The 24,923-nt window shown below is 38.5% G+C and overlaps 1 protein-coding gene across 2 annotated transcripts; it reads right to left on the bottom strand.

Annotated features, from left to right (window-relative positions):
• Positions 1–857: 857 nt before the first annotated feature.
• LOC125712503 (glycine receptor subunit alpha-4-like) lies at positions 858–16,478 on the bottom strand. Of its 2 annotated transcripts, none has more exons than XM_048982633.1 (9): positions 16,323–16,478; positions 9,931–10,064; positions 9,298–9,365; positions 8,758–8,981; positions 8,498–8,580; positions 5,900–6,037; positions 5,610–5,824; positions 5,275–5,424; positions 858–1,269 (listed from the first exon to the last, which is right to left on the bottom strand). In XM_048982633.1, the coding sequence occupies exons 1-9, from the start codon at positions 16,388–16,390 to the stop codon at positions 976–978; spliced, it is 1,374 nt and encodes a 457-aa protein (XP_048838590.1). In that variant the 5' UTR covers positions 16,391–16,478; the 3' UTR covers positions 858–975. The 2 variants fall into 2 exon arrangements, with proteins under 2 accessions (XP_048838590.1, XP_048838591.1); XM_048982634.1 differs by having other exon boundaries at positions 858–1,266.
• Positions 16,479–24,923: the final 8,445 nt, after the last annotated feature.

Raw genomic sequence — 24,923 nt, 5'->3', positions numbered from 1 at the left:
CAAAAGTGCCAGACAATACATTTATGCAAGTTAAAATCAAATGAAATCAAACAGAACAATTGCTCAAGATACGTATATCAATATATTTAACCTATGAATAGGAGAATGCCGAAACAAGCATTATAGCACAATGTTACGATGATTCAACTTGTAAAATATATCCCGAAAACATCATTGTGAAAATGTATTATTTAAAACAAATGATTAATGGCTGGATTCGGCATGGATACATTGTATTTTATTTTTTATTTAGGAATTATATGAAAATAATTTGTGCAATTACACAGATACTGTCCCATGTCTGCCTCCCACATCTTCTCACACATTTTCATGTTAACAAAACGAAATAATTTGAGTTATTAAAACGAAACAAATCAATTTACGCATGAAAATACAAATATACTTGTACATATATTGATACATTTCTGGCCAGCAAGGGGACGTAAATATAACATTGGACTTAAGACGTATTTTAATGTTCATATACAATAAATGGATAAAATAAATAAAGAAATAATCATTGCGGAATATTTGATTTAGCAGATATGAACAAACTGGGCAAAAATCTGTGTTTTCCTCTAATGGTTGCTGTTCACATATTTACACTCTATAAATATTAAGAAATCAGTATCCCCGAGTTTGTCTTCCATTATGTGATTAACAAATATTTAGCAGTATACTAAATCATTCAATGTAATGAATGGTCTGTATTAATGTCGTCAATATGGTCCATCCAAGCATTCCTCTGCAAATGCCATATTTGGCCGAGCATTTTTAACATGGTTTAAAGCACAGAGTACGGGCAAAGACACAGCAGATACCTCTGACTGTAAATGTGATGGAAACATGAGAGGAAATGTAAAATGGACACTATAAAAGATAGCGATCATGTGTTTTGTTTTTTAGCAGATGCCATTTTAAAAACAGTGTCTTTGATGTCCTGATGCATCGGCATACGGTGTCATGCGCTGCGTCTTACAAAGAGGCGTGGACGTCTTCACTTCGAAGCACTTTGTAGGTCATCCAGTAGAAGACGTTAAAAATGAGGAAGCTAACCGGAAAGGCAGCCCTAGATATGGTATCAATCCTCTTGGCACGGTCCACGAACATCTTGCAGATTTCATCGCTGTCGTGCACCGTTGGGATAGGTGGAGGTGTGGTACAGACTGTGGAACCTTCCGGAGCTGTGCTGTCTACTCCCTGGAGGCAGTGACCCAGTCCATAACCATGGAAGTAAAACCCACGGCTGTGTTGTTCCAGCTCTTCCTCCTGGAAGAAGAAAATAGATGCGTACAACTGTGGTGAGCGTAGCAGCATCTCAGAATGCACACATAACACATGTATATTTATGAGTGTGTACCCTAAAATTATTTCTAAATGTTCTCTGGATACTGTTCATTGTCGCAAAAGATATAATTAGTGAACATTCTGCAGCATTCACAGGTCACACTTGTTGCATGAATGAGTCAACCAGAGGCATGATGAAAAATTATTGTACTTATGGATTTCTTGAGGGATTATTTAAGCAATAAACTTCAATTTTTTACCCTTTCCTGTGTATTTCTGGCACAGTTTCAACAAGTTGTTCAAAGTACACAATCACTAATTACACAATGCGGCCAGAAATTTGTGGGTACCGTATCGATCGATTTTCTGTAAAATTTGTCTTATTCAGGTTTGAGAGGTCTGGGCTCTATGGGCATAAGGCAGGGAACAAGCCAGGATAGGGTACCAACCCGTCACAGGGCAAACTCATACACCAGTCACTCACACACCAGTCACTCACACATACAAGGCAGGGAATAACCCAGGATGGGGTACCAACCTGTCACAGGGCACACTCACACACCAGTCACTCACACATGCCTACAGACAATTTTGTAAGAGGGGTAATTAGGGTTAGTCTTAGGGCAGGTATTATTAGGGCAGCAAATTGCCAATTTGGTATTTAATTTTGCCAAGAATTTTAAATTAAGTTTTAGTCTTACTCACTTACTAAAAATGTAGTGATTAATGTCACATTTTAAATTTATTTTTCTTTTGTTTTAGTTAAATTTAAATTAAATTAGTTAAATTTTAATAAATTTTTTTGTTATAATTTTCTCAGACAGGTTAATGATACTGAAATAGATTTTTTGCTGAAGGGTATTTCTCCTGGCTGTATAAATTCCCTTGAGAAATAAGCACACCTTACACATAAGCATACTGTATACATAAGCACACCATACACATAAGCATACTGTATACATAAGCACACGTTACACATAAGCATACTGTATACATAAGCACACCTTACACATAAGCATACTGTATACATAAGCACACCTTACACATAAGCATACCCTATGACGCTTAGTTATCTAGGCTGAGAATGTTACTGACTTACTATACTTCTTTCATACATAAAAATTAATACCTAAAGTTTGTTAGAAAAAGTGCAATGCAATCAAATATACTAGTCGTATTTATTTTCTGCATACATCAACAAGACATACTTTTCCCTGTTTCATTTTTGGTATTAGGGTGTTAAACACCCATCAAATTGAACTGTATGGCTATTTATACTATAATACTTTTCATTATTAGGGCAGCAAAACATCTATCAAGCACCCATTTAACCGTGTACGAAACCTATCAGCACAATAAACAGTAACCCTTCTTCAGAAACAGAAAGTACATACTACAGTAAAATTGCTCAAACCACAAAAGGGACATTAGTGTCGTTTATGTTATACTGGAAGCTGGCATATGGGCAGACATGAACCAACAAAAACAAATCATCCAATGAGAACAACGCATGGAGACTGGGAGAACTGATACGTGCTCTTGCAGCTTTATACATGTAAATGATATCAACCAGTCAGTAAAGGATAGCAACCAATACTTTGAGATGGCTACTGTGATCTAGGTTGTCTGCCCAAACAGAGGAAGCAATTTAGTCTCGTATTTACTAATCAGAGCATAATGATTCGCCACAATTTTCATTGTCAAACAGTTTTCCATTTATAGTGTCATTACAATATAGTCATGAAATAATAGGTCGTCAATGAATACTTACCATTGAAATTTTTGTTGACAAAATTAACACTGTTGCGTAACTTCAATCAGCATCAGCATGTTTTTGGACTGTACCTAGAGGAAACCCCAAGATGACATGGGGAGAACATGCAAACTCCACAAACATGGAACTTGGGTGTAAATTCAAACCCTGAGATAGGAGGTAACAGTGCTAACCACTGCACCACCATGCCACCCCCGGCACCTTGTCATTTTGAAGAATTGCCTACTTAAGTCACACCCGTTACTGATACAGGTGTGTAATTAAATAAACAATCAGCTACACAAGCTCACAGAGAGGGACCTGGTCACCCAGCATCAATACCCAACCTGAATGGCAGCAAATCCCACCACCATGGATTCAGCATGTAATAGAAAGCCTTCCCAGAAGAACAGAGGCTATTATCGCAACAGTGGGCTGACCAATGTCATATTGATATCCTTGGTTTTGGACTGGGATGGTGGACAAGCTGGTGTCCACATACATTTAGCCATACAGCATTTCCGGTTTTGCTAATAAGGAGCTCTAGGATGAGAAATGTGTGTTGGAATGATATAACTGAGCCACAGATCTCAAAGTATCCAACAGAACATAATATTCAGTGCACTTAAATAGATTTATCATGAGTCACAGGCTGCTTCTAACAGTAACCTTTGGACCTGAAAGTGCATGACATTCCCCGTCTAAGCATGCCAGCTGAATGTAAAGTGGCTTTCTACAGTAGAAGAGGAGCAATTATAATTTCTTTTTTATGTGTTTTCTCACAACAAAATTTCTAATTATCTAAACTTTTGACTTACTCCTCTTGATTCTTTCTCACGTTCTCGTCTTAAATCAGTGCGATGCATTTCACATAACCTACAACTGCTTTTAAAAATAATATCTTATATTGCAAAACACTGCATAGCATAACATAATAGTGCAAAGAATTTAGGAATCTTCTACAGTACATGATATCATTAAAAGATTCAGGGAATCCAGAGAAATCTCCATTTGCAAGGGACAAGGCCGAAAACCAATGAAAAGAAACCTACCACGAAGGAGACCCCTACCACAAAGGAGACCCCTACCATGACGGAGACCCCTACCACGACGGAGACCCCTACCACGATGGAGACCCCTACCACGAAGGAGACCCCTACCATGACGGAGACCCCTACCACGACGGAGACCCCTACCACGACGGAGACCCCTACCACGAAGGAGACCCCTACCATGACGGAGACCCCTACCACGAAGGAGACCCCTACCATGAAGGAGACCCCTACCACGAAGGGGACCCCTACCACGACGGAGACCCCTACTACGAAGGAGACCCCTACCATGAAGGTGTCCCTGAACTGCTGAGCAGTTGAAATCCTATATCAGACAAGAATAGGACAACATTTCACTTCAAAATTCAGCTACTGGTCTCCTCAGTTCCCAAACATTTACAGAGTGTTGTTCAAAGAAGAGGTGATGCAACACAGCGGTAAACATGTCCCTGTCCCAGCTTATTTGAAATGTTTTGCTTCAAACTGAGCATTTATTTGTCATGAAACAGTAATATTTCCAGTTTTGATATTTGATGTCATCCTTTGTTCTATTTTCAATGTAATATGGTTCATATGATTTGTAAATCATTGCATTTTGCTTTCATTTACATTTTACACAGCGCCCCGACTTTTGGAAACGAGGTTGTACGCTGAGAGTGACGGATGCTTCAGCTAAAGAGAAGCTGCTGGCTCAGATCACTTCAGGGCACCGGCTGGATGGGGGGGGGGGGGGGGGGGCAGCATTGATTAATCCCAGCAGGCTGCTGCTGTTTTTCATCATCCAACAGCCGACACCAACTACCAGTACAACTGTTATTGATAAAGGCGGGTCTCCTATCATTTTTGTGAGTGACTGCAGTAATTATTCAACTAAGGAATAAATTTTGTAGAATAGGATAGATTTGTGAAACCTGAGGCCTTAAACCAAGTAACATAACTTGTAAATGTTTTTTTTGTTTTTTTTTTTAATTCACACCACACTCACGTAGCCTGGCAGCTATATATGTTGGAAGTTGGTAACACATGAACAGTTATACCAGTCATTCCTGTTGTCAAACTGAGTAAAGGACAAATAGGACGTCTAGTACAGACTTCAGTATTCATACCTGCAGGATTGTCAAACAGAAAAGAATAAGCAGAGATGATTATCAGAAAAAGCATTTTGCATGAAATCTGACTCACTATTCTCCGTCGCCTCTGCCTCTTCTTCAGTCTGATGAGCTCTTTGTGTTGTCGTGAAACAAAGTTGACCGCGGCATACTCAAGTAAGGCTGCGAAGACGAACAGCAGGCAAACCGCCATCCAGATGTCAATAGCCTTCACGTAGGACACCTGCCAAGTCACAGCACGGCACCCATCACTGCATGATAACTGCCCTGTCCGTGTTCACAAATCATTTGTAATGGAGCATGCAAAGGCAAAGTAAAGAACGAAGACTAGAGTGCCAGCAAAATAAATACTGATCTGTTTTGTTAATCCCGTTTCGATGGCTTGAAGACCGAAAGGACCTTTCTCACCTTGGGCAGAGAAGCCCGCGACCCGGAGCTTTGCGTTGTCATGGTGAGCACTGTGGTGATGCCAAGGCCCACCCTAGCTGGTGCTGCATCCATGTTGATCCAGAATGACACCCAGGACAGGATGACGATAAGAAGGCTGGGAATGTACATCTGGATCAGGTAGTAGCCCATCTGTCGCTCCAGGTGGAACTTCACCTCGATGCAGGTGAATTTACCTGTGATTGGAGATCAATTGACATGGTTTGAGGCTTGTGACATGTTTTTGTAACTCAGTGTTTTACGGGTCCTACCTGTGTTGTAATGTTTGGTACAGTAGCCGAGATCTTTCTCTTCTTTCAAGACAAACTGGGGCAACATCAGGTCATCTGCCACTTGCACGGGGCTTTCATCCAGCCACTCAAAGATCAGGTCATTCATGGTGTAGCCAACTGCAGAGAAAGGGAGACGGGACCCTCTTTCAGATCTACAGCACTTTTTATTTCTCAGCAGGCATAGTAAATATTTCACCATTAACTATAACTTAGCTACAGTTTTTGCTCTGTAGAAATAATGATGTGATACGAGACTGGGACATGAGCTATCCATGATTTACAGGGGAATGCTGAAATGAACTACATGATCAGGTGAGAAATTAAAATGTTTGCTATGTCAGCTAGTCGATAGACACCCAACCTGGCAAGTGGAGGTAAGTTCAGGCTGCAGATATTTTTGGAGCCAGCTCGGTTGTCAGAGAAAATTTCAAAGATGGTTTCTCAAGCAAATAACTGCATAAATATTAAAGTAATACATCTAATCTATTTGTGGTATTATTTTATTTTCCTTTAAGAAAAATAGAAATTCGGAAATCCGAATGCAGATTTTTGTTTGTCACCAAATTTGCATTATACGATGATTATGAAAAAAATTGCTGAAAACATCATTCAGTGCAACAAACCTAAACTGCAATATTCTGTTAGATAAAACAAACCTGTTGTGATTTACGGAGAAGTGATGTTAGAAAAGTAATGTTTCTTGTCATTGCAGAAATGAGAAAACATGTAAGTGGTCATACTTTTTAAAACCAAGAACTAATATTTATGATTCTTTTCTTTTATATATTGCCCTAGACCCAAAATTCCATGCATAGGCGCTGAGAATCACACCAGCAAAGCAATGTATGACTTACTAGCTGGGGGGGGGGGGGTTGCCTGGTGTCTAGCTAGGGGGGTTTAATTAATCTGGTTACTAACTTGGTTTTCTTTTTTGCCTGATTACTGTCTTGGGGGGGTTTTGCCTGGTGTCTAGCTGGGGGGGGTTGCCTGGTTACTAGCTGGGGGGGGTGTTGCCTGGTTACTAGAAAGGGGGTTTTGCCTTGTGACAGCTGAACATTTGCATCATTATGATAACCTTAAAATGAGAGCGCTCTTTGATAAACATTTCATTAAAAACTTTAGTCATTAAGGATGAAAAAAGGAGGTGAACATCATTCTGTTTGTAATATTTAATTCCAGTGATGTAATAGTAACGATGGAGTGTGTAGCCGTGATGTTAAGTGTATGTGTTCATTTTGAGAAGCACTTGCTGGGAAAAAGAGCAGTTGTAAGTAGTATATCTTCTACAGAACAGACAGTGACATTTATACCGGTAATCGGGTAGGCTAATTCTCAGTGATCAATTCACTAAGCACTGAATGATTTGGTAAATGAACACATTTTTGTCACATACATTTCCCTAAGATGCATTTCTTAATCCTGAGGAAAAAGAAGATCTAACTGAAAATACAGGTACTGTAGACCTTCTCCATTGTGCTAAATGTTACATGTTTCATATAAAAGTTAGCATGTCATCAAAAACCTTAAATAATGCTTTAATCAAATCATCCTGAATAACAAAATGCTAAGGAAAAAATGTTTATTATACATTTTATTGACAAACTGATTTGCAGTTGGTGTTAATGTTGATTTGTGGGTAGTCAAATGGTAATTAGCAAAAAAAAACATCCTTGCACGTTTTACTGCCTTATAGTGTACATAATATTTTCTTGTCATAGGACATGACTATGGTCTGGAGCTTATCCCGGAAGCATTGGGCACAAGGCAAGGAACAACCCAGGTTCAGGGCCAGCCCATCGCAGGGCACACTCACACACCATTCACTCTCACATGAACACCTACGGGCAATTTAGCAGCTCCAATTAGCCTCAGCATGTTTTTGGACTGTGGGGGGAAACCGGAGTACCTGGAGGAAACCCCACGACGACATGGGGAGAACATGCAAACTCCACACACATGTGACCCAGGCGGAGACTCGAACCCGAGTCCCAGAGGTGTGAGGCAATACTGCTAACCACTGCACCACCATGCCGATGTGCATGACTTGCTTGTAGGAATTTCATAGCCATTTGGATACGCTTAATTTGTCTACAGGCAGTCCCCAGGTTAAGAATGTCCAAGATACAGACAATTCATACTTAAGAGCGAACTGCCATGAAGCCTATTTTATAAAAAATTTGGGCCATTTTTACCTATGGCTGGTAAAAATGAATGTTTATACTACCATATGATGCTTGTCAAAATATTGCACGGTTTCAGCGGTTTGTTGGTTTGAGTTTTAGTACAGTAGCATACTTTTATTATTACTATAGAATAATAATAATGTTAAAATGTTTTACTTAAAGACAGACTTAGGTAATGAATCTCATTTGTAAGCAGGGGACTGCCTGTAATTTCAAACAATCGCCTTAATTTTTAGGGACAAAATGATGCCTTCAAGTACAGAACATTTGTTTTCAGTGTGTTTTAGTTTATTAATTTGTATGTCTGTATATGACAGAAACACAGAACCTGAGACAAGCGATAGAGTGAGGGGGACAGAGAAAGGGGAAAGAAATCAGACGAGGTGAAACTCACAGCTCTCCAGCTGCATGGTGCAGGTCTGAATATCCATTGGAAAATTCTTCAAGTTCATTGGACAGGACAGGATCAATGTTAGTCTGAAGCAGTCAGCAGAGCACCAAGAAAGAGCAGAAATAATAAAAAGTAAAAAGAATTGAGTGGAACACAGGCAAAGCATCAGGACAGGGTGATGAAGAGAGCAGTGGAGAACTGGCAACTCTAAATAAATGAGTCTAAGGGCTTGGAAATACGCTTTACCCTGTGAGTTAGCATACCTAATACTGTAGAGCACATTTCCGTTTTGGAAGATACGCAGCAGCTTGTTGTCAGTGGTGACCTCATGAAAGTTAGCGCCCTTCTCATTGGCAAAAAAGAGATCGGGTTTCCATATGGAGTCCAGCATGGAGGGGTCCAGGTCTAGGGAGTCATCGGGATATTCTCTGTATACCAGCCGGGGGTCGTTCCACTGTTGCCGTAGGAACACATTCAGACGATAGTCCTGCAGCGTAGAACGAACAAGATGCGGATCTTAGAATTCTGGTTCTTCAAATGCGGAATTATATACAGTAGATAGCTGAAGTCTGCACTGCCACAACTCCTGTTCATGTTTGGCGGAGGGTCCATATAAACAGATACGTTCATAATCAGTTAATTAATGCCATGTTCTAATTGCTCTGCAGAAGCTGACCTGGGCCAGCGGTGAGGTACATTAGCAGCTTAGTAGCAGATGAGTCATGTTAGCAGCATGAAAACAACCAACTAGAAAAAGATTAAACTTCTTTATACAAAAATCAGATTGCAGTAGATTGTCATACCATAGTTGTTTCTGTGATGGATCCAAAACTGTTGATGAAGATGTTACACGTAACATTAACAGGTGGACCTATAGAAAATACACGAGTTATTATGCCAGGGAATTTATTTTGCAAAAAAGACAATGTTTTCCAGAATATTCAGTATATTTAAAAATACTTGTTTTAAACTTATAGGGATGATCATAATAATATTACTCTGAACACATAATCATTAGTAATAGGTTTAAATGTATAATATTATTTTTATTTTATATAATCATGAGTCAAATGCAAATGCAGTCATCATTTACATTTAATATTAATATTTTATAATTTAATTTCTAAAAAGGCGATGATTAACATAGGTCTTACTGTTACTGAGACTTGACAGATTATTGTTAAATAGTGGCAGAACTGCTAAGAAAATGTGGTGCCTGCTGACACAGTACATTTCATGGGTTAATATGAAAGCCAAATGCCATCATTCTGACTTTCTGTTAAACTCAGCAATGTACTGACTTTCCTATTGTTTCCTTCTGAGAAATGTTCCATCGACTACTAATGTACTGGAGTGGTACAAAATATCCTTTTGTTGGGAGGTTTACTCTATATAAGTAAATGTGATGCTTGTGCTCTGTTGTCTTGCTAGTATACCTTTGAAGTTGGGCCTAATGCGGGCGTCATACCCCGATGTTCGGCCCATGAGTTTGTCCAGGAAATCTGACGGAGACATTGACTTTGCAGTAGTTTTGTTTGCAGTCTTTGCCTCCTCCTTACAGGAACCTGGCCTGCCATTATTATTATGGGGTGTCGAGTAACCGAACAGAAAGACAAGAGATTAGAGGCATAAAACAAAACACTCGTGGATCTTCAGTGTAGCACATAATATTAGATCAATCACAACTGTATTTAGTCCAGGGGATCAAAGACAAATGCAAACAGGGCAGAACTTTCTTCATATTTTTGCGCAGCTGGGTGTAAGAAATGTCAGTAACATTCTGCTTAAAGGTGTTCTTTATAAGGCTGCAGGACACAACTTTAAGCCCTCCCTGACAGCATTTTTGACAAAAGCTTGTAGCTGTGTTAAATGCGGACATTGGGAACTCCTGTGTCATGCTGATATATCACCTTTGTTGACTGTCTTAGGGTTATGTTGACATAAAGTTGTGTTGTGACACTTCCTTCATTCAAGTGACATAAAAGGTTATAAGACTCTACACTAATATTTTTTAATGGACCATCACACAAGGCGACAATGAACACGACAATGAACGTCAATGAACGTCGCCTCACACTTCCAAAGGCTGGTGGTTTGTGTCTTGTCATGTTCTTCCACCACAGACACACTTGCCAATGTCAGTGTTTATCACATGTACAGAAGCTGGAGCGAACCCTTATAAATGCTTTTGTCAAGATATGGTGGATGTCATGTTATGTTGGTGTCACGTAGCCTCATGAAGAGCACCTTCAAGTGCAGTGTTACCGAAATCTCCAACTTTTTCTATCCTAATACATAATTTTGTCACTGGAACTAGTTATCTCCCCTCCCGTATTAGCTGTTCACAGACCCTTGATGCTAATTTAATGAAATGTTTAAATGGAAAAGGCCCAAAGACTTATATGTTTGTCGTGTGCATTTTTTTGCTGATGTTCAGTCCCAGCTTGGGACGCACTGCAGTGCACACCTTCCTAATGATCTTCTCGGATAAGTTCATCCAGCCTCCTCTAGATCACAGGGTCTCCTGCTTCCTTCACCCAGGCCCCATATAACATTCCATCCTCATACATTCACAATGACCGCAGTCATCACTTTAAAAACACGCACGGCCATATAGTTGAAAAACTGCAACTGTTATACTGAAATGCTGAAACAACAACAACAACGGCGATTAATGAAAGCCAGATATACGGTGGCTTGGTGGGGTTTAGCAAGAGCTGTCGTCAAGTTGTGGGGATCTAATTGTGAAGGAAGCAAGAGGAGAGTTAACAGCCTCCCATAAGCATCCATGAGCTCAATAAAATATGGTCAGAGCAGGACTCAAGACAACTGCAATGTAAGAAAAGGCCTCATTACGTTTGTGACCTCTAGTTACCTCTCTGTTCCTTTAAGCTATGCCTATATATTCTTGTGTTTATTTTTAAATATTCTAACTGAAGTATGTTTGTAAAAGTATAATGAAATTGTAGCTGAAATCATTCATCATTTCCCTGAGTCTGGCTCTGAGAGTCATTAGCTGTCATCCAACCATTTATAAATATTCGTATTTGAATTGTTAAACACAAGGTAGATTCTCCCGCATCGTGGCTACAATAAAAATCGCTCGTCATTTGGCGAAGAGAACACAGAGGGGAAAAAAGGTGCTACTATAGCTAACATAATCTGAAGGATTAGAATTCAAAAAATAAAATGCCATCTTCTTATATTTTCACCTCGTGCATGAGAACAGCAGTTACAGTTTAAGTATTGCGGCAATGTGCCCTAGATTCTGCAAGAGCTGCCATTGGTTTCAGTTACACTTTGTTACGATATTTTCCAGTAAACTGTTAATAGGAATTCGGAGAAACTATGCTCTGTAGTCTGCGGCTACTTCACACGGCGAGAAATATTCTGCAGGTAAGCTGCAAACCACACAGCAGATACAAGCAATTACTTTACATTAGCAAGTTTGCTTTCAAGCATACTTTAATTAAATACAGTACTTATATCACTTCAGTAGGCAGAAGAAAAAATTACCATTTAGACGTAAAGACACAAACACTGTTACAATCTAAAGACTCTACCCTTTGTATTAAAAACAGATTACACTCTTCAGTAAAACACGTATAGTATCAGAGGCATTTTAAACACTAACTTAAAAATTCGACTTAATTTTAAATTCAATATGGTTTGATGTTTGTACTAAAGTACTATTGAAAACAATTATGAAACTTATTTTGTGCACTGATATGTGATTAAACAGGATTGCTGAAATGCACCAGCAGCACTTCACTAAATAAAAGCCATGCAGTATATACAGTATCCGAATTTGTGAGTCTGACTAAACTAAAAGCACTCATTTTTGCAGACTGTCTAAATATACAATATATAAGGAGAAAAATGCTGATATAAATTAAGATAAGTTAGAATTACCTTAAAATATAATCAGATAACGTTTTCCAGTTTGAAATGTTGAACTTTTAATTTTATTCCTTTATGTATTTTGATGATAATACAATCTGTCAGTCCCACGCGGAGACCAGCATCTGTTACAGTGCAGAGGTGTTTATCTAAATGATGCCACCTTAAGCGGGAACACGTACTTGATTTCTGCAATTAAGCATCCGGGTCTCTCTTTGCCCAGAGCCTCTAAACATAGCTATAGTATATAAAAGAAAGACCTGATTACAATTAACAAAACAAACTAAGTCATTCAGTTAGACTCTCTTATATGCTTTGTCTTCCATTAGAGTGGCCCTTGGTCTGGAAAAAAACCTTAAGTGATGTGACAGCCTGACCACAAAGAATAGGAAAAGACCAAAACATAAAAATGTAACTTAATAACTGCAAAATAAATTCTGATGAATATTAAAGTAGGATTGAGCTGGAAGGACAAGAAAATCAATATTAGGCAATGAAAACAGAAAGACTAACCAGATTACTTAGACAGGTAGAGGACAAAGGCATGCGGTACATGACTACAGTACATGAATGTATACAGTACATGAATACATACAGTACATGACTACAGTACATGAATGTATACAGTACATGAATGCATACAGTTCATGAATACAGTACATGAATGCATACAGTTCATGAATACAGTACATGAATGCATACAGTTTATGAATACAGTACATGAATGTATACAGGACATGCATACAGTACATGAATGTATACAGTACATGCATACAGTACATGAATGCATACAGTTTATGACTACAATACATGAATGTATACAGTACATGAATGCATACAGTTCATGAATACAGTACATGAATAAAATATATGAACGTATACAGTACATGAATACAGTACATGAATGTATACAGTTGATGACTACAGTACATGAATGCATACAGTACATGAATGCATACAGTTCATGAATACAGTACATGAATACATACAGTACATGACTACAGTACATGAATGTATACAGTACATGAATGCTTACAGTTCATGAATACAGTACATGAATGTATACAGGACATGCATACAGTACATGAATGTATACAGTACATGCATACAGTACATGAATGCATACAGTTCATGACTACAATACATGAATGTATACAGTACATGAATGCATACAGTTCATGAATACAGTACATGAATAAAATATATGAACGTATACAGTACATGAATACAGTACATGAATGTATACAGTTGATGACTACAGTACATGAATGCATACAGTACATGAATGCATACAGTTCATGAATACAGTACATGAATGTATACAGTACATGAATACAGTACATGAATGTATACAGTTGATGACTACAGTACATGAATGCATACAGTACATGAATGCATACAGTTCATGAATACAGTACATGAATGTATACAGTACATGAATGCAACCACCAATGTCTGTTGATAAGACTGTCACCTTTCCTTATGGAATAACTGCTGTTTGAATTTAAGCTGACTCTGACCATTGATATAAATCTACATCATTTTTACATCCATATTTTTGTCTCTCTCTGTATAACTGATTCTGTCCCTAAAGTACATTTACCAATGAGAAACTGTCATGTAGAGTATTATGCACTGCTAAGACCTCACCTTACATTCCACTGCCTTCTCATTCACAGCGGAACCTTTAATCAGTCAGGAGAACTGCACAGCCCTGGAGGGAGTCGTCGCCAATCCTTCCCTCCCTAAGAAAAATGCCATTCACTATCCTATTTTAACTTTTCCGCTATTGCTGGCCTAAAAAAAATCTGCCTGAAAACCATGTAATTTCATCTCATTATTATTTTTTTTGGTGCCCTGGTGGCCACAAAGAACTGTAGGAAAGAAAGAAAAGGTTTAAAGAATCAGGGCTTACACCTTGCACTTTAAATGTAAGTTAACCATAAATAATAGCATCAATATCTGCAATAAACACACATTTTTGATGTTACTGAGACACTAGTACAAAGCAGAAATCCACTGAAGGAGAGATGCAAAAATAAAACTTTGCAGTCTGTCCTTTATGTGGAAAATGCGGTATATTCAAATCAGAATATTTAAAATTTCATCTAAGATCTGGTTCAGTTTCCTAGAACCGTGCATCACATTCGCCGTCACTGGGACTATGAAGCACAGACCACACCACGCGTTCGGATGGTAGTGTTTCACAGGGAATTTTAAGGACTGTGAGTTTTGCGTAAAATGTAAGTCTTTGGACTGTGGGCAGGAACCCATGTGAGAATATGTGCGTAAGATGCAAATAGACACAGAGACTGACCTCCTGACCAGCAGCAAAGCAGCAGAAATTGCGATAAAGCCCAGCGTAGACCGTCATACGCCCTGGAAGCCATGTCCATGTTGACCGTTTGGATCTTTAATATTTAATCATTGCCTGTAACTTTAACCACCATGCATGTATTATAATGCCACGATGTGGAAAACCATGAAATTGCAGAGCCATTTTAAAAGTCCTCAACTGGTATTCTGTTGTTTATTCGGATGCTCTTTGGATGCCGTGAATGATCACAGTCCCAATACATTGTTCACATAGGATGAAGTAGTTACACTGGCAATCCTTAATGAGTATAAAAGTGTTCTGGTACGGTAGCTTTTCCACTGAGAATAGGAAATCATAAATTAATGTATTCCTTCTTAAATTAGACACGCAACTGCTTAAAATTTGGCATCACTGTCAAATCTAACAATTTGTGAGTCATTTCTTCTGTTACCAAAGCAAACTGGAGAATGTTTTAATCATTTATAACTGTAGCAGGCAAAGGCAGAAAGAACAGTTATACATCAACAATAACTATAAATAAATAACCATTAGAGGAAGTGTCAGGAGAAAGATAGGAGAAGACAGTGGAGGGGTGAAATAAGTAAGATTTAAAATGTGTCAGTAGTTGATGTATAAAATTGTATGATTTATGTCTTCATTTTTTCCTTAATTCCTATGTTTGTGCACCCTCAGCTTGCCATTTCTGTAGCCTATAAGATCCTGATGCTGTGTCTGTGATGGATCAGGACAGGTCTGGAGATGCCTCCCCAATCCCTGTCCAATCCCACGAATCCAGTCCACTCCCAGCCCAACTCTCCACCCTGGTTAGACTGCTGAGGTGAGGAGTCTGATCTGCAGTTTATAACAGTCTTATCACTAGGAAATTGCACAGTTGAATTGACTGAAATCCATACAACATGATTCAACATAAAATTGTTAGCTAGTTAGAATTCAAAGTCCTATCTAAAGTATTCCTGCAGAGGAGTCGTATAAATTACTGATCGCAACTCACATTAAAACATCAAACATTTGAATATAAGCAAGAATCTGTAGAACCTGACTGAAACATTGTTGTAACAAAAGCACAGGGTAAGCGAAAGCTTGATTGGTGTAAGGGCTCCCTCAGCTATGCTGTGTATCCATAAGTCAGATGTGACCGCAATAGTGGCTTCATAATTCCTGTTATGCTTTTATTAAACTTTGCTGCTACTTTAAAAAAAGGTCACATTTATATTGAAATATCTTGACAAATTTTTGTTGACTTTTTGCTTTCGCCATTTAATACATTTCTCATGCTTGAAACATATTTTCCTGGCGATATAATTTAATTTCTGATATAAATATTCCAAATTCTTCCAAGTTTTAAACCATAATTTAGCTACGCATGAGTAGCTGATGTGATCCCATGCAATATACATCGTCTGTGTTCTTAAATATGAACAATGTTAAATAGTAGGTTCTACTCTGACCCTCTAAAGGAATGTACACACTTGCCACAGATTTTGTTGTATACTATTAATAGCATTAAATAATGAAGATTCTCATTTATTTTTAGGCAAAAGCTATTTCTGCACAGAATACTAAATCAATATAGTTTTGGAAATTTCTTACCTGATAAAAACATGATGAAAAAAGCAAAATGATGAGAAATACAAAATCCATAAAATTCGTGACAGCATTCTCACCCTTATTAGACAAATCGCATAATCAATAACCTCAGGAACTGAAAAAAATCCTCTAAGTGGCTTGTGAAACTAAGCAACAAGACATTATCCTGCTCCTCTGTCAAATGCTGATGGAAAGTTCTGCCCTCTGCCTCCCACTTGGTTGAGGTGCTCATACGCGGTCAGCGTACATGTGTGTATGACCACAGAGCGTGAGCTTTTCTTTCTTTCTTTCTTTCTTCTTTTTATTTTTTTCGAGCAGAAGCTCACTGAAGGAATTATAAAGAGACGAGATTTAAAGGGGCAGTACCACATGCAAAGTGTAGTACTATATACACAATTAGCCTGAGATGTATGGAAAAAACTGGTGTTTATAAGAATGTAACTGCATGTGTGTGTGTGTGTGTCAGAGAGAGAAATGCTATTAAAATATAATGGGGAAGACACATAGTTTTTAGCCAACGGGCAAACTCATTGGTTTCCCATGGGTTCTTATGACATTTGTGATAGACGAGTTTAACCTTAACAGTTTTCAAATCAGTCGTATTATGCACGGAAAGCGCCGAGAAGCATAAGGAATTTTCTTTGTAAACCAGCATGCGCCGTAATGTGGGGGGTATGGCTGGATATTACCGGCGGGAGGCAACTTTTAGAAAGACCTTCTAGAAAAAGTCGAAATAGCTTCAGTCAGGAACACAAGCAGATGGTGTAACAAACTGTCAGGTTCCACTTTCACGTGCCATGGCAATTTCCGATGTAACAACCTGAACTTATTCACCCTGTTCTATATATTTTATCAACCGGCAAATTGTAGGCTACATTTGATTTATCTTAATGCAGAGCAGATATTTGTGAGGAACTGAGAGAAATAATAGTAATTAATTAGGAAGCACGGCTTTTTCATAAATAGCCCAAAATACACACAATCGTGCATCATCTTTCATGGGTTTGACTTGCTATAGAAAGAAATTTCGGTGCAAAAATACAAAAGAAAGTTCACTGTTTTAATTCTGCACAGTGTAGAGGTATTAGAAATACAATGTTTAACATTGAGTTTAAGTGACCTGGAGTTCAATAGGCTTCAGAAAGCAGCATGATGATCATCACCTGGAAACACGCTAGAAAAAAAATCACTAACCCAATATAGAGAATTATAACAGCTTCTAATTTATTATTAATGATCAAACTCTTGTTTTCTATCCACCATTGTCAATATTGCAGAACACAGCAACCATTGTCCACAAGATGGCAGTGATAAGTAAAGGGATGATGCATATATATATCCATCCATCCATCCATTCATCCATTTTCCAAACCGCTTATCCTACTGGGTCACGGGGCATATATATATATATCATTCACTATCATTGTGATTATTATTTACTGAGATTATTGTCCTCACTCAACTGTTCTCATCCAACTAAAAACGTGGTTTACTTTTGTAATAATTTAAAAGGAGTGTTTATTGGGCTTTTTAGCCTTGCGGAATTATTTTAATTGTTCATTCATCAACCCATTTTGAGTAAGTGCTTATCCAGTAAGGATAGCATTGATGTGCGCTCATCCAATAAGGACAGCAGTGATGTGCGCTTATCCAATAAGGATAGCAGTGATGTGCTCTTATCCAATAAGGATAGCAGTGATGTGCAGTTCTCCAATAAGGACAGCAGTGATGTGCGGCCTGCACTATGGAGTGCTGTCCTCAGGGGAATTCTCCCTACCTGGCAATGGCAATGCTGTGCCTTGAAAATCATGCTAGCTGAGATTAGGTTGCACCATGTGAGTCTGTCAACATCATAACCCAGGTCGAAAAAATAAAAAAAAAAAATGACCAAAACTGAGAGTCAGCCATTATCTGGATGAATAGACTGGATGATATTTGCTTACTGATTTTTAACATAGTGTCTCCACAAACAGAGTAGAGGTGGATTTCACACCTCCTGCCCAAGAGGTTTAAGGCAACAGTGCTAATTAGCCAGACACCTTTTGGTTACTCGTGGAATTCATGTTTATTGATTTTGCTCATTTTCAGCAAGGTTAGGAAGCATCCATTCTCTGCCAGTAGAAATCATAATAAATATTGTCTAGAATAGAATATAAGATGACTGACTGCACTTGGTACTACATTAAATCACAGCTTCTTCTTGCTCACCTATATGACAGTGAGACAAATTAACTGAAGTAAAGATTCATTCATTAAGATTCATTTTAGAAACAAAATTGTTTATTTTACTTTGCTTGGACTGACATAGTGTTTCCCAGTCCGGTCCTCAGGGACCTCAGACGGTCCATATTTTAGCTCCTTCCCAGCTCCCAGTGCACCTGAACCCAACAGTGGTGGATATTGAATACCAGGCAGTCATTAGCCCTGCTGCCTTCACGCCGAAGTTCGAGTCTTTGCTGTGGCTCCATGTGCGTGGAGTCTGCATGTTCTCTGCATGTTTCCCCCCACAGTCAAAAAAGATGCTGATGTGAACTGGAGTTACAAACTTGCCTGTAGGTGTGTATTTCAGATGATACCAAGAATTAGCCTATGCAGAGCCTTAAAAGCCTGGTTTCTTCTGGAAATCATTCTGAAGTACTGAAGGTACAATTCTTCCATACAGCTGCATCACTGTGCTTCCTCTAGGCTGATGGATTCGCATATATTTTCACTCAATTCAAAGTAGCTCACCTTAAACCTCTTTTGTGGTGTTAGCGCATTCCAGTATATTCTTTCCGGCTATAGAAATTAGTTTTGGGTCAAAACGCTGCAGAAAATTATGTTGGTGACAGAAGTGGGAGTCACTTTATTTAAATATAAGGTACAGTTCAAGGTGTTTTATTTAGTTAAAACTTGGATAATTACTGTACTCTAAATGTCTTTAAACAAGATAATGTTGATTTAGTAGCTGCAGGCCAGTTTTACATGGAGCAAAATAATCCACAGGATTTTAACCTGTCACTTAGTGTGTGTGTGTGTGTGTGTGTGTGTGTGTGTGTGTGTGTGTGTGTGTGTGTGTGTGTGTTTGTGTGTGTGGATTATGTTTATATTACATTGTGGAGACCAAGTGTTCACCACAATGTGATTTTGACCTGTTATTTTAATGTTGTGGGGACCATTTTCCAGGTCCCCACAAAGATTCATGAATGCAATTAAAGAACTAAAAATGCCAAAAGACTCCTATTTAGTTTGGTTACTTATGGTTAAGGTTAGGGCTGGGTAGGGGTTAAGGTCGTCATGCTGGGATTAGAGTTTTCACCACAGAAATGAATGGAGAGTCCCCACAAAGATATAATTACAAATCTGTGTATGTGCGTGTGTGTGTGTGTGTGTTTGTCTGTGTGTAAACAGTTTGGAATTCATGACAGAATTTATACTATCTTTACTTTTCCATATAATCATACTACTTACAGCACCCAGTACAGGGTTTCAGCAGCGTCACAAGGGGAAGCGTGAAAACAGCCTGAAATGTAGCGTAGACAAGGCATAGAGTCTGAAATAATCTGCGATGTACACATACCTAACATCTAAAAACAGGTCATTTGGATTTAAAAATGTAAGAAACTAAATGTGATAGCAGGATTATATACGCTGAGTCTTTCACTTTTGACACATTTATGACGACTTAAAGACATTGAAGCAATTTCTTCCTACACCAAATAAATAAATAAACAGAAATATATTTTGATATTCTGCTTCATATTCTCAGAAAAAAAAGAAAAAAAAATGGTGGTATGATATTTTCACGACTAAAATATTCACTCCAATACACCGCATGTGTCCTGTTGTTCTTTTTAAAATGCTTAACGATCTCAGGCATGAGGAACAGCGTGATATTAATATCATCAAATTATGTAATTATAGCTAATCTTGCACCTTAAAGTAATACAAACAGTTTTCAAGTATCTCTTGAAGCTGGAATTGTTGAATCTCGGGGTAGGGTATTGGGGGGAGGAGGGGTTGAAATCATTGTAAATGAAACAACAAGGTGTTAGATTCTGTCTTTAAAGGAGGCCTCCTGACTGATTTGTGTTTATATAAAAGAGAGGAGCTTTTTCATAAAATCTGGAGGACTGCATTTAATGGATGGTCTAAATATCCATCCATCCATCCATCCATCCATCCATCCATCCATCCATCCAAATGTCATGTTGCTGGACTGTGGGAGGAAATCCTCATGGATGCAAGGAAAACATGCGACGTCCTTGGCATCGGCTCCCTCACACGCCACTGATATTGTGGAAGCTGATTAACCAGACAAAGTCTGCCAACCGCAAAATGAGGAAACAAAGAAAAATCTAGAGTCGTAGGTCAACAACACAGACGGCTGGTTATACACAAGAAATCACAAAGTACTGGCTAATGCTCAGGCTGCAATACAAAACAGCAGTTTGCAACTAAGGCAAAGGAACAGGGCTTTAAATCGCCCGACATTTAATCAGATAGAGGTGGAAACAACCGTTCAATGACTACTCTGCTGAGGGGGGGCACTGGCGATTGTGCGTGGGACCGAAATATGTGACAATCCCAGGATGCGTAGTTGTCATTTGAGCAATATCCCCCCTGAAGGGCAAAAATGAACATCCTGCTAATCTTACATCATCCCATTGTCACATTAAAAGAAATTTAGATTCTTTAAACTATGAACATGTAACCTCAATAGGATTCCTGGGATGATTCTATTATAGAATTACTATTTTTCCAATATCTTTTCCATAAATTGTTCATCATCATCACCGTCATCATCATCATCATCAACATCGGAATTATTATTATTCTTTGTTGGGACTTCCCCTCTGTGTGAAACCCAATTACACATTTTGCATTAGTCTTTGGAAAACAAACAACCCCCACAGGTCAGGATTTGAGTGTGATGCTGTCTACTCGCATGGGAGAAAAGGAGCCGTTGGAGGGCCTCATCGTGTATCATTCCGGAACGTGCCATGCATCAGCATGTTGGGACACGACATAAACTAGTCCTTTTATGATGGGTTGTTCCTGGAGGAAACCCCATGACAACAAGCCAACAGCAAATGTGATGGCGGGATGACAGGGTCTTAGCGCTTATCCAATGTCATAATTTGGCCAGACTTCACCTAGCACCCTCCCTTAGCTATGAACTCATTTTATGAGGATTTATTTCCATGGACTAATTCATGAATATAAGAAAAATGAATGTAGTCCCCAGGTGAAACGAGCAGTTACTTTTGAATGCCTAAATTTAATGTCTTGAGCTGTGTTATTCATAAAACAAGGTCACTTATTTCTCTATGCAGTAAATACCATCTGCAGCAGTTTATACAATACAGATTTACAATGTCCAAGACATATATGGGTTGTGACAATTCTTTAACCTTAAATTTCAGTTTAAAACTTTAGGAAAATGATGGAAGGCAATTTAACTTTAGTGCACTATCACAACATTTTTTATCTTTCAATATGTGCTTTATATGAAGTTTACAGGTATTTAATCATGTCTATACCATGGATAGTATATGTTCATATTATTTAGCCACTTTTCAGAAAGTCTTACAAAACGTAACCGAAATTTAATACCATTTGAATCGGTTAAAAGCAGATACATATATGTTCTTAGTATCTGTGTCCTACATGTACTTGGTGTGTTATTTATGTTTGTCATACTATATACAAAAAGGCAGACAAGCGACTCCGCCTTTCATACCATAAATGGCTGGTCTCTTTCCTTCATAGAGCACAACGCTGCGCAAAAAAAACATTTTGGTAACACTTAACTTAAAACAGTCATCCTGATTAATAAAGTATTATAAACACGGCTATAACTATTTATAAACAGGCACAACACATTATATATTATATATGTATTATGCATTATGAATGCTTTATGAAGCTCTCATCTATAATGCACTATAGATACCTTCATAATGCATCATAATGAGTACAAGCCAACATATTGTAGGTGTGAAAATTCTCTACCATATACTGTGTAGATCAGGGATCTCCAACTCTGGTCCTGGAGAGCTTCTACCCAGTAGGTTTTCTGTCCCATTTGGCTTCTGATTATCCACACCTGTTCCTGGTATTTACCTGAGAACAGGTGTGGCTCATCAGAAGCCAGGTAGGATAGAAAACCTACTGGACGGTAAGCCCTCCAGGACCGGAGTTGGATTCCCCTGGTGTAGACCATTTCAGGCTTATAATTTTAGTCTAATCTTCCTGGAAACTCAGAGATTTCTCTCCCCCCGAAAAGTAGTGGCTACATTTTTTTCATCTATCTTGTAAATCCTCATCCTGGTCAGGGTTGTGGGTATGGTTGGAGACACAGACAGAAGGCTGGGCCATACTGTGGGTGAGATGCCAGTCCAGGGCATGACACACATGTCCACGATACCAGCATATAGAGATGCCAAGGAGCCTTGCTGCATTGGACTGTGTGATTACGCACCTGTGTTCCCTCCAGAATGTTCTGATTATTGATTATATTGTGGAGTGACGGAGTTACTCTCCTCGATCTGATCAGGCCCATTCATACTTAGGCTGGTTGATTACTGCTGTATCTTTACCGCCCTCTTCCTTGCGCTGTGACCCCCGTCTCCCTCTTGAAATAAAAACACCCTGTATTTTCTCTTGCAAGAGGACATCTGATACCTGGATGTTCCACATTCAGGAACTGTAATGTTTTTAGTTTCACCGCCTTGGAATAAATGTGTTTCAGAACTGGCAGTTTCAGCTGAAGGCTACAGTGCTTATGCAGCTGCATAAATTGCTTCAACGGTTGAATTTTGTGTGAACACTGCGAGAAATGCTTAAAATGCTGTGAATAAAGGCAATGTTGATGTGGAGGATAGTGTTTGCAGAAAAATAACTGTTGCTTGAGGATTGTGATCAAGTGAATGGGAAAAACTGTAAAACTCTGATCTCCTTACAACACTCAAGATACGTGGATGTTCATTGAAGTAAATATTTTGTAGATTCATTCTATTAATAGGTTTAAAGAGTTCTTATTTTCATTAACCTTGTTAACTCTTACACTGTTAAGTTGGAGGTATGGCTATTTACCTGAGAGTCATTAAGGAGCACATTGCCATTCGTTGACGATGGAGTCTTTTTCCATTCCTTCCCATTGCCTTGACGATACCAAGCATCGTGTTACCATGGAGACCCTCCTGCACTTTCCCTGAAACATCAGCTCAGAGGCCAGCCTGCTAATATTCAGTATACAGATGAAAAATAATGTTGCAGGGGAGATTTGAATTATTTAAAATATTTTCACCATTTCTTTGTGTGTGTTGGGACATCTTCTTGGTATTCAAGATGAACAGCTTTTATATTTCAGTCGTATAGTATATTTTTGGATGTTGCTGGTATAAGAGGAAGCGTAACATTTTTCCCCTCTTTGAAGCACATATTTATGTCAAATAAGGACCCAAGCACTCTAAGAAATTAATGAGTGTTAGTAAATGATACTGCATAATGAATAAAACGGGTGCGTAAAACTCTGACGAATGCATTGCACATTTCTGTTGAATCAAAATTCTTTATCTTATCTCATTATGATGTGTGTACAAACATATGCACTGTACCGTACATTTTGTCTTTCTCATGCATTATTCAATAAATATTGAATAATAAATCTGACATGTTGTATGACTCTCTTTAACACGGAGAAGGGACATGAATGCAGTAGCACAATGGTAAAAGGCCTCCAGTTTACATTGTCTGAATCATTTTTACATAATAATCCTTTAAATGCTGGGCAGTGAAATCTGTTTTGGAATATTATAGCCTTTTATGTTCAGCATTCATTGTATACATGTGTCTATACACACAAGAACACACACACATACACATGCACATGTCTGGAAAACATATATTTATGGGGACCGCTCACACACACACGGATGCACACACACACACACACACACACTCACACACACATATGACTTGAAATATGAAAAATATGAAAAAAAGGTTCCTCAGAAAGTAATCAGAATTCCTTAGTTATGAAGGTGTAAATGTAGCCTATTATTTAGATTATTTTCTGTTCCTTAATGGGGTTTTGTTAGAACTTCAGTTTCATAAATTGTAGCATCGCTAAACAACAAGGCTGAATGGTGTGCGACCCTGGTATTAATACTGAATATGAAAGATTTCCTCTGAATTCCATAAAGATTCCCCCTTGCCTTACAGTAAATATGAGATAACTAATTACAAAGCACAGCTAGTTGATCATTCACAGCTCACAGCTAGATGTACAAATTAATTGAAACAAGTTGTCACATCTATATGCAGATGAATTTACAGGTACCACTGTTAGGAGGGACATCATAGTCTCATTAATTCATACTTATCACCTTGGGTCCAGATTTACGGCCTGCTGGATTGATAAAAATTGTATGGGAATAACCCGTTATGAGGTGCAAATCCATGACAGGGCACATGCATCATTCATGCCTATGTGGAATTTGGCAACTCCAGTTAACCTCAACATGTTTTTGGACTGTGGGGTGAAGACAGAGAATCTGGGGGAAACCCGGGGGAAACCACACGGTGACACGGGGAGGTGCTTGACCCTGAGAACATTCA

This window comes from Brienomyrus brachyistius, chromosome 18, assembly GCF_023856365.1.
Source record: "Brienomyrus brachyistius isolate T26 chromosome 18, BBRACH_0.4, whole genome shotgun sequence".
In the NCBI taxonomy this organism is placed as follows: Eukaryota; Metazoa; Chordata; class Actinopteri; order Osteoglossiformes; family Mormyridae; genus Brienomyrus; species Brienomyrus brachyistius.
This window is presented reverse-complemented; position numbering and strand designations above follow the sequence as displayed.

What these genes read in the sequence shown, in the direction of transcription:
- LOC125712503 (XM_048982633.1), bottom strand. Translation starts at nt 16,390, where the DNA reads ATGCTGTCACGAATTTTATGGATTTTGTATTTCTCATCATTTTGCTTT. An exon ending in TTTCATCATGTTTTTATCAG is followed by an intron (nt 10,065 to 16,322) that starts GTAAGAAATTTC and finishes TAATAATGGCAG; the next exon opens with GCCAGGTTCCTGTAAGGAGG. An exon ending in CATTAGGCCCAACTTCAAAG is followed by an intron (nt 9,366 to 9,930) that starts GTATACTAGCAA and finishes TATTTTCTATAG; the next exon opens with GTCCACCTGTTAATGTTACG.